Source organism: Gavialis gangeticus, unplaced genomic scaffold (assembly GCF_001723915.1).
Source record: "Gavialis gangeticus isolate Ggan-Ray unplaced genomic scaffold, GavGan_comp1, whole genome shotgun sequence".
NCBI classification, from domain to species: Eukaryota; Metazoa; Chordata; order Crocodylia; family Gavialidae; genus Gavialis; species Gavialis gangeticus.
This window is the reverse complement of record NW_017729019.1, coordinates 9,518,630-9,529,261: the sequence shown is the minus strand read 5'-3', so window position 1 is coordinate 9,529,261 and position 10,632 is coordinate 9,518,630. Positions and strand designations below refer to the sequence as shown.

At 48.3% G+C, this 10,632-nt stretch overlaps 1 protein-coding gene across 1 annotated transcript in view; it reads right to left on the bottom strand.

Annotated features, from left to right (window-relative positions):
• Positions 1-741: 741 nt before the first annotated feature.
• The window catches only part of LOC109295094 (complement receptor type 2-like), a 49,586-nt gene continuing 39,695 nt past the window's right edge, over positions 742-10,632 (bottom strand). The window contains exons 17-26 of the mRNA XM_019513747.1: positions 8,889-9,077; positions 8,175-8,366; positions 7,537-7,725; positions 6,562-6,744; positions 5,682-5,861; positions 4,909-5,091; positions 4,086-4,274; positions 3,361-3,540; positions 2,370-2,569; positions 742-1,482 (exon numbers count right to left, since the gene is read on the bottom strand). Coding sequence (XP_019369292.1) covers positions 1,324-1,482; positions 2,370-2,569; positions 3,361-3,540; positions 4,086-4,274; positions 4,909-5,091; positions 5,682-5,861; positions 6,562-6,744; positions 7,537-7,725; positions 8,175-8,366; positions 8,889-9,077 — 1,844 coding nt within the window. The 3' untranslated portion in view covers positions 742-1,323. The remainder of the gene's footprint in view (positions 1,483-2,369; positions 2,570-3,360; positions 3,541-4,085; positions 4,275-4,908; positions 5,092-5,681; positions 5,862-6,561; positions 6,745-7,536; positions 7,726-8,174; positions 8,367-8,888; positions 9,078-10,632) is intronic.

The following is a 10,632-nucleotide window of genomic DNA, read 5'->3' as shown; positions in this document are numbered from 1 at the left end:
TGTTATTTAATGGCTGCTATTTTCTTTTGGTCAGCTCCTCCTGCTTTCTGGAGCCCAGGGTTTGAGTCTGGAAAGGGAGTCTGCACTGCTATTTTTCTGAAGGAGGGAAAATGACTTCAGTACTTCTGGACCAGCTGCTACAAGTCTGTATGTGCATCAAGGAAGCCAGCTGGCTCAGAAAATAATAGAAGGATTTCATACTTGTTATTTCTGAACAAATGGAATAGGAAACATTAGCTCATTAGCTAGCAGTGCTCAGATAGCAGCAGGGCGGCAGACGGGAGATACACCCAGCTGTAGTTAGAAATGGAAAAATCTCAAAAGAGCTACGATTTAGTCCTGGAAGGGAATACCAAATAGTTATTTTTCTGGCATGGACAAATTGCAAGGAAAATTAATCCAATACGGAAGCACTAAGCCCCTTTTGATGATCTCTAAACAGGAATGACTTCTAAAACCAAGGTGGCTGCTACCAAAAAGTCCTTCCTACTTACGCTACAGGCCAAAAATTTCCTTGTAGTCACACCAGCAGCCTCCACTGATTGTACATGCTGCTCCACGCACCCAGATTCTTTAAACAGTGGCAAAAGATGCGAGATTAGAAGTATTAGAATCGGAGGTTCCCCTATTATTCCACAGATCATATCGGCGCCAGTAACAACACAAGGGGGAATGGGATTTATGCTGCATTTAAAAATTGTATTTGCTGCTGGCAAATGAATATTTGCTTGATCACAAAGGTGGTGCCCAAAACTTTACTGAAGGCTAGCAGAAATCAGACAGTCAAACGCTCACTCCCCGTTATTCCCCATAAGCATGTCAAAAAAGCATTGAATATATAAGGTTACACTGAGCATACAGGAATTCTGGGCCATCCACAGGACTGAGGTTGGGCAATATAAGTCTCCATCTAAGGAGGGTCCAAAACTCATCTCACCTGGATGTTTACTTTCCTGCAATTCAATCCAGGTTCTCCTTGCTTGGCACGTTTTCCTAGATGAACAAATAATCTGAGTTTGACTCTGTTTACTTTTCCACACAAAAAACTTGCCGGACAACCTGAAATACCTAGCTCATAAGCATGGACTCATACTCTTGCTTCACTTCACTTCACTAGCAGGAGAGTCAGGAAAGCAGAAAACTCTAAACTACAGGAGTTCAGCTCGCTATAATCTAATCCCTCAACTACTGGCTACTCGTCCTCAGCCTACTGGGTGCACTAACACATACTATGAAATCAGTTCCCATCCTCCTATGGACACTGCAGTTATACAAACTGTATCCCAAGAAGTGTGTTATGACTTGGGTGCAAGTTTCAGGTATTTATCCTAATGTTTTAATCTCCCGCTTCAGCTTCTCGATCTCCAGATACAGTTTCTGGACTTCCAGCAGGGACTTCAGTTGCATCAGGGGCACACCGCACTGCAGAGCATGTCGGCTGTCAACTACCACGTCACACATGGCAGAACTGCCTTGCTTTCTCTAAAAAGAAAGGAAAAAGACGGTTGTGACTACGCTGCAGAAGACGAGGGCTTACCCTCTCAAGTGCATTTGCTTCTTTCTGCATCCAAATACGATTCTACACCAGTGGTGGCCTTAGGGTTGCTGGGGCCCTGGGCAAGAGACTCATCTGGGGCCCTTCGAGGCTTAAACCGTGATGACCTATGAGCAAGTTGGACATTTTCAAATTTCACTTTGCCCTCTCCATGAAACTGCAACGAAAGTACCTTAATACAATAGTGATAATGCAAATATTCAGTACAATTAATTTTTATTTTTATAAAGTGTGGGGCCCCAGGCAGCAGACCGGATTGCCCTGCCCTAGGGCCGCTACTGCTGTCTCGTACCATCTGTGGCTGACGTGGGGCCTCACATCCATGGAAGTCAGCAGTACTAAGCACCTCTGGGGAGGGTCTCAGCCACATTTAGGATCAGACATTTGGCCTGCAAGCTTTAGACAGAAAGCTTGCCTTCTCATGCATCTGTGCTGCACTGAGCGCATTGGAAAGGGTCGTAATATTGGCTTTGTACTGGGTTTCAAATAAATCAGAACACACCCATGCTCACACATCCTATGCTGCTGTGATGTTTTATCAACCAACTTTGATACTTTCGTATTTTGCTTGGAGCTGTCACTACAAAATGAAGAAAACCTCTCAAATCAAGAGGGGATCAGGGATTTCTTTGCTTTCAGATCAATGCACTTTTTCCCTTTCCATCTTACCCATGACACTTCTTCCTGCCTCATCACGCAGCTCATTTTTTGAACGAAGCAAACATAATTTAAGGACAGTTCAGACAGTTCTTCTGTCCCATGCTAGACCCTGGGCAGACCCCATCGAGAAATCCCACCACACGAGGCCACTTACACACGTGGGGAACGTTGTCCAGTTGCCATCCGCAGAACAGGTAATTTTCCAAGTCTCAGTTACAGGCAGGTACCAATGGCCTGAAAACTGGTATCCCGGAGAGCACTTGAAAGAGACGGTTTCATTCACTTTGTACCACGGTTTTTCACCCGTGGGGTTGACCATTCTTCCATTTTCCACTTTTGGCTTTGGACACTGGACTGAAAGAAAGAGGCATGACAGAAGGGAAATCAGGAAGAGAAGGGGGAGATAGCCCACGAATGGTGCTTGCTGCCTGTAGCACAAAGCCATCCCCCCTCCTCTCCTCCCACCTTACGCCTGATTTCACTTTGAGGAGAAATAAGCCCCACGTAACATCGCCAGATCCACAACAAGCCTCTCGCTCAAGAGAGAAGAGGGTCTACACTTCAGCGAGGAATACATGCTGATGTGAACTGGAGCTGCACCTGCACAGTACCCACCAGAAAGCAGCCCAGGAAGGGCTGGACGGAAATCCCATCTAGTCCTTTGTATATCAGGTATTTTGGGGCAGCATCATCAGGGTCTATTGTATGCTACAGTCCACGGTTCTCTATAAATACCTCAAACAGACACTTGGGATACCCTCTGCTGCCATACAAGGCAGGCAGGACCTGGGCCCAAACTCTCGTTTATACAATGGGCTTCGGCGTGAAGCTCCCTTCTCACTGCCAACGAGAGTTAGGCCTGAAATCTAGGAGATCTCTGGGAATCGGCTCCTTCCCTCCCTACAGGCACAGCAATCTCCCTGGGACCATGTGTATTGACCTTGGCTGGAGGAAAGGCCAGGTCAGCACCGGTGGGCTTCAAACCTATGCATCCAGGCATATGGTAAGCTTGCAACTCGGGTCACTGAGGGAGTCCAGCTGGAGAAGGGCTGATCCTTGTCAAAGCGACTCAAGGGCAGTCTGGAGGCTCCCTGCAGCTTGGGAAGTCACCCCTGCTCAAATCTCTGATCAGCATCCATACTAACCCGGCTGACAAGCTGGCTCAGGAGAACTCCATGTACTGTCTTCCTGGCACCAGCTTTCTCCATTGCCATCCATCATGTAGCCTTTGTTGCAAGAAAACTGCACGGTGGCTCCATACAGAAAAGCAGTTTTGTCACCGATTGTCCTTCCATTGTGAACCACTGGCATGGGGCAGCGAACAACTGAGGGTGGTCAACAGAGATGTCCATGTTAAGGTAACCCAGACTTAGGGGACACAAGAACAATCAAAGTTTATTAACTTTTTTTTTTTAATAGACCTTTTCATTTAAAGAAGGCATTTTATATCTATAGAAACTTGCAGACTGTTTCTTCCTGCATTGGATTCATTTTGGACTATACAGAAAGTGATATGGTCACTGGGCACGACTGAGAACACTGCTCCGTGCTCTTCTCCCCACTGCTAAGTCAAGTTGCCTGGGACATTCCCATGCTTTTTCCAGTTCTGCTATACTTGCAACTCTTTTTCCATGACCGGGGTTGCTGAAAAAGACTCTGCTTGGATTCTCCGTGTGAGCTTGAATACACAAGGGCTCTTTTTCCTCCTGCACATCACACCTCCCACATCAGTGAACGCATCCATGCAGTTCTGCCCAGGAATGCATTAGATCATTGCTTCCTACAAATGCGATAACCACCTGATCTTCCTGCACAGCACGGTCTCTAGTCACTACCTTTGTCTAATGTAGCATGATGCAGAAAGACTCACGTTTGCACCGTGGGGCAGGGCCACTCCAGGTCAGATTTACCCCGTTGTCTGATGTACAGTAGACGGAAGACTCTCCAATCAGGGATAAGCCCTCAGCACAGCTGTACGTGACTTTTGATCCATAAGGGTAACGCCCCTGGCCGGTGCCGGAGTGCTTGCCTTTGGTGATACTTGGAGGTGGGCCACAGACTACATGGGGACGAGAAAAGCAGAGATAAGGCTGGAGAGCCCTCTTGCCGACCCGGGTGAGAGTCAGGGCTGGCTCCAGGGAAACCAAGGAGGTTGCAGGAGAATCCAACACGCAGCACTTATGTTGTGGGAAGATTCGCTTCAAGTTCAGCTCTTTACAGAATCAGGCCCCCAGTCTGCAAATTGGCCCTTCACCTCCCAGGATCATTTGAGCAAGCACCTGGCCCTCCTGTCACTTATGAACCCTGTCCCCCAACCAGTGGCTTAGCCCCTGACCTGCTACCGAACCTCCCACAGCTCCTCCTCTTCCATACGAAGGGCCGTCTCCCCTGCCGCTCTCCACCCAAGCGCAACGAAGTGCAAAGATTGCGGCGAATTCTGCAGCGTGGTGGAAGCAGGACTAAGGGGAGGATATGAAGTAAAGGAAATACTGGACTGAAACTTGGGGGGGAGCGGTAAATTCTCCTGAAAACAACATCTAAAGGAATACAAGAATCATCCCCTGAAAAAGGGCTGCGCCCTGCAGCAACTCACACGTTCAGCCCTGAGCTAGAAAAAGCCCTGGAGATGAGACAAGAAGGGAAACCCCCCAGCTGACCTCCCTCTCCCACCCAGCGCACTCATTTTTACTTACCTTTATCACAGAAGGGCAGTGGAGGATGCCACTCCCCATCGCCCCCGCAGTGAACTGAGGAACTGCCTCTGAGGACGTAGCCGAAATGGCAGCTAAACTCGACATGGTTTCCAAACGTGTGCTCCTTCCTACTGACCGAGATCAGGGCTCCATTTTCAATAGCTGGGTTTGGACAGTACAGCTCTGAGAAACACCAGGAGACAAATATTTTACGATGGTGTTGGGGGAACGTCTGCAGTAGAGACGATTTCTATGACTGAGACTTTTTTTTTTTACAGGAGGATCTGAAACCTTGGACAGATCCTGGTATTTCCACAGGTCAACAGGTGCAGAGAAGGGCTGCTAGGATGCACAGAGGGATGGAAGAGGCCTCAAGAGGCGACTAAAAGAGCTTGGCGTTTAATCAAAATGAAACAGGGTGTGATGACTCTCTGGGGCTAGCAGCAACCCCACAAGATCATCGTGTCCCATTAAAATCTGTGGCGAGGAGAAGAGTTGCACAGTGAATTCAGTTTGTCACCTGGGTATCATCACATGGCCCTGTTATCACCATGTACCCAGTGCATATCAACTCCTGCACACAGTCTCATCATCAGACGTGCTGAGCACCCAGACTCCACTTCAAAGTCCAAGAGGTCTGCCGGTGCTCAGCACCTCTGGAAATCCAGCCCCAAAGCCTTAGAAGAAATAGCTCCCCAAACCACTGCCGAGATCACAGATCAGTCAAAACAAAGACAATTAAGTTTAAAACAAAAAAAAGAGGGGTTACTCACTCTCACAAAACTCCGGGACTTTGGACCACGTGAAATTGGTAAGACAAGTAATCCTGGGAATTACTCCAGGGATCAAGGCGTAACCAGGTCTGCAGGAGTAGGTGACTACAGACCCTACTGGGAAATCTTTTCGAGGAACCTGGTTAGTATTGTCAATGGCTGGGGGGTAGGAGCAGCTACCTGGCAATGGAGAAAAACGTAGGTATCGATTAAACCCACAGGTAACCGTGAAACATTTTGAGGAAGAAGCCTCTATTGCAGGAAGATGGCCACGGAGAGAGACGGCCATTAAAAAAAAAAAAATCAGTGGCTTAAAGTCTGCCCTCATCAAGACATGCCTAAATCTACTTACTACTCTGAGCACAAAATATGTGCAAGAAACAAATAGCAAGCAGCGACAAGCTGGGCCAGCAGTAAGCCTGGCAGCTGGCGTGAGGGGTGAGCCCACGCTTGAAATCAAGTGGCAAAACGTGACGTTGTTTGCAAATCACACAATGAGTTTAACCATAAGATTTGTCCCTTTATGAAGGGACACAGTCCAACAATGGTTTTATTATAAAATCCTAGTTTTACTGTACTTCTTGAAGGCTCCTTGCGCTCTGCGGGCATCAGAGCCTCACAAGACCTCTCATTTAAATCAGAGGCAAAACTAATAAATCAATAATAAAACTAATTGACGGAACCCAAACTCAGCACCCAACAGGATAACGTCAAAATTAATGTGTATGGGTCTCTTCTGAAGACAGATAACCGATATGGCCACATCCAAGCAGACAGAAACAGAAAAGAGCATCACTGCATTTAACTACTGATAAAATCAGTGACACAAATGCATTTCTAGTACAGAAGTAACAAAAGTGACCCCATCCTTTATACTTACCCAGGTTACAAACTGGTGGCCGAGGACCCCACTTAGTGTCAGCTTGGCACCAGATGATTTCGCTCCCCCTAATGACATACCCGGGATCACATTCAAACGAGATGTTGCTCTTATAGCTATAATTCTGGCTGAGTGGAGGTTTCAGTCTTCCATTCTGAATACTTGGGGCTGGACACTGAACCGCTGCAGGACACCAAGCCAGAAAGATTTTCCATGGGTTTTGGTTGCTGGGCACATCTAACAACAAATCAGCCTCCCCACCCACACCCGGGGGTCAGGCAAGAAGGAATAACATTACGTGGGGAATGGAGAAACGGTTGGCAGAGAGGTAGAGCTACTGGTCCAAGACCACAGGAAAAGATCAGGGCAGAACAAGTGTTAAAGTCTCCATTTCTCAGCCTTCTCCTAGCAGCATGTGTCCCCCTCATATCTTGTTACTGCTCAGAGTAAGAGCTGATGTGCCAGAGAACGGATCGCACCAGAGCTCAGCTGCACACAGAAGGGCATAGGAGAAGTCCACATACAACGATCCTGGCAGTGTCTTATATGCCACGGACCAAACAGCCTTTGTTCCCTCTTGTCCCTGCTCAGTTGGGACAAGAGGGTGTCTCCCAATTTTGGGGCTCAGACTGCTCCCACAAACATATCGATACCGCATGCTGCAAGGGATACTGTCAGGATGGGTAGACTGAGGACCAGGAACCAACAGGCAGGTCAAGTGCAGGTGGGAAGGAAATCTGTGGGATAAAAGGCTCCAGCATCAGCTGGGATGTGGATCTCATAGGAAGGCACGGGAGGAGAGATGAGCATGCATCGCAGGGGGGAGGTTGTGGGAGTGGTTTAGGGCTCATTAGGATCGCAAGTGGCACAGCAGACTGTGGGTGCCCTAGGAGGTTTTATTGCAGCTGACCATGCACCAGTCTCTTCCACCTTTCTGTGCCACGGGGGCTTGTAGAGCAAGGCAGAGCGAATCACCTGCACACTGCGGGAGGGGGCCACTCCATGCAGCGGTTTCATCATCACCAGTCTCACAACGAATGGAGGCCTCTCCCTGAAGCGTGTAACCTTTGAGACATCTGTATGTCACCGAGGATCCAGTAGAGAAATATCCCCTGCCTGGGTGGTTGTGATGCCCGTTTTCAACACGTGGGGGTGAGCCACAACCTGGAACACGACAGAGAAAAATACCACATTTACAAATGCTAAGCATGCTCCGAAAAGGGAACAAGGCAGTTTAGGGAACTTGGGGGTTCCTGATGGCACATTTGCAAAGCCCGTGGTCCTCCCAGAGCGTGTGCCCCTGTGCACTAGATCTGTGCAATCTGGCAGCCCTCAGGGTTCATCTCTGCAGGGCCTCTGCTGCACTGGGGAGAAAAGGATGAAAAGATCTCTGTACTCACCTGCTCCGTGGAGGTGAAGAATTGTTTCCTAGTGTTTGGCTTTGGTGACCTGAAATCACCCAGGGCTTCTCAGGATTTTAAAGCAGAGACCCTATTCTTTCTCTGTGTTTGGAAAGATCTGAGCACAGTGGAAGAGTTGTAGTGTGGGAAGCGGTCTGCCTGCTCCCGAAAGAGGAGATCTCCCAGTGACACAGCTCCCCCTTTTATACACACCTGGAACACAGTGCGGTACTCTGGGATCCCAAGAGCCATCGTGTCTGCAGCGAATCTGAGTAGAGCCATTGACGCCATACCCGGCATTGCATTCAATGGTAACAGCATCTTCGTATGCGTATTTCTCTTCTCCAGTTTTCGGCAGTGGCGTATACGTGCCATTTGCAATTTGTGGAGGCGGACACTGAACTCCTGGGAAGCAACGCCAAGGACAAGAGTGAGGAATAAGAGCCGGGGGCAGCAGGCTCACGCTCCCAGGGAGGTGGCATTTCCCTGGAAGGTCTGAGGTTCATTTTTTAAGTCAATTCTTTTTCCTGCCATGAATGGGGCAGGCCTGTCCTGTGGGTCAGGGACTCTCAGTGCCTCTTCTGTAGCAGGCAACTGGTCCAATGCTGCTGGCTGAGGACATTTGGTCATCACCGGTCAGCGATTGTGCACCACCCACCCTGCGAGTACCATGCTGTACCCAGGCTGAAAGGATGGGAGCAACAAATATCTCCTCCAATGGATAACCACAGTCCTGATTTTTCATGTTCAATTAAAGTAGCTAGAAAAAAGCAGAGACTGCCCAATCCTCCTTTCTTAGCTCACCAGCATCCAACTGCTGATTAGACGTATAGCCTCATAATAGCCAATAATTTTGCTTATTGTAGATGTATAGTCTCAAATAGCCAAAAAAAAAAAGATGATTAGGGAAAAGACTGACATACTTACTCTGACAAAAGTTTGGTACTTCAGACCATGTCAGATTTTGCAGACAAGTAACGCGCCCCTGGGTGATTCCGGAGATGAACTCGTAACCCCTGTTGCAGCCATACATCACCACAGTCCCAGGGGGAATCAGTTGGCCAACATAATTCTTTTGGAAAGCATGAGGGATGTTAGGTGGCTCCTTACAGCTCTCTAAGAGTTCAAAAACAATTAAAAAAAAAAAAAAAGGAAGAAAAAACAGCATGAGGACTCAGAGGCCTATACCTCCTCTGTGAGCATGTCCAAGAGACATAGCTGTAGAAAAATTACAGGGCTGTTGAAACCTGTGACAAAACTCCGGCTGAATGCACTGCAGACAGGATTTTGCCTTTTCATCTTTGTAGCTCCAATCCCTGCCTTCTCCTTAACTCAATGGTAAAATGGGCTTCAGTGCAAAACCATGGTGGCTTCAATCCTGGATCAGCTTCTCAGCTGTTATAAATACATGTAGCTCCTTTATTCTAGTTATACCAAGGCTGGAGAGCAGGGCTGACAGTGAGGGTGCTGCCTGGCAGGGCACTAGCCACTCCTCACACTGAGCACAGTGCCACGGGGAGGTACTAACATGAAATAAATCTGGAAGATAGATGGCATCTTGGTTGGCATTGGTTTAAAAAGGCAAAGCACCAACATCACAAAATTCAAGTTGTTGTTTCTAGACAGCATTACAAAAAAGTCAGCAATAGTGGTCCTACCTGTATGCTGCTCCAGGATGAATTCTACTTGCAATCATAAAAAGAAGGAACACACTAAAAATCAAGATTTCTGCTAAAGATCAGCTGCCAGGACAAGTGAAAGTTTTGCTTTCATTTTTAATAATTAAATCAGATAGAGCACATAAGGGTTTGTTTGCTCACTTGGTATCTTAGTACCCCCTTAAAGCAGGCAGATGATCATATAGTGCGTGACTGATTGAATTCGATTCATTTGAAGAACTAAGCACATTCAAAAAGAGGTCCTGGATGGACATCACGGGCAAGGATGTGCACAAAATCAGAGAAACATAGGGCAGCGCTTTTCATAGTTTCATAGTTTCTAGGGTCAGAAGGGACCTGAGCAGATCATCTAGTCCGACCCCCTGCCATGGCAAGAAGAGCACTGGGGTCAAATGACCCCAATAAGGTGGTCATCCAACCTCCTCTTAAAAACCCCCAGGGTGGGAGCCTGCACCACCTCCCTTGGAAGCTGGTTCCAGACTCTAGCCGCCCTGACCGTGAAGTAGCGCCTCCTGATGTCCAACTTAAACCTTCCCTCCACCAGCTTGTGACCATTGTTCCTGGTCACTCCTTGCGGCGCTCAGGGGAACAGGGACTCCCCCAGCGCCTGCTGATCCCCCCCAACCAGTTTATAACAGGCCACAAGATCCCCCCCAGCCTTCTCTTTTGAAGGCTGAACAGGTTCAGGTCCCGCAGCCTTTCCTCATAGGACCTACCCTGCTGTCCCTTGATCATACGAGTGGCCCTCCTCTGGACCCTTTCCATGTTGTCCACATCCCTCTTAAAGTGCGGCGCCCAGAACTGGACGCAGTGCTCCAGCTGCGGCCTGACCAGTGCCGCATAGAGGGGGAGCATCACCTCCTTGGACCTGCTCGAGATGCATCTGTGGATGCACGACAAGGTGCAGTTGGCCTTCCTAGCCGCCTCCCCACATTGCCGACTCATGTTCATCTTGGAGTCAATAATGACTCCCAGATCCTTTTCCACCTCCG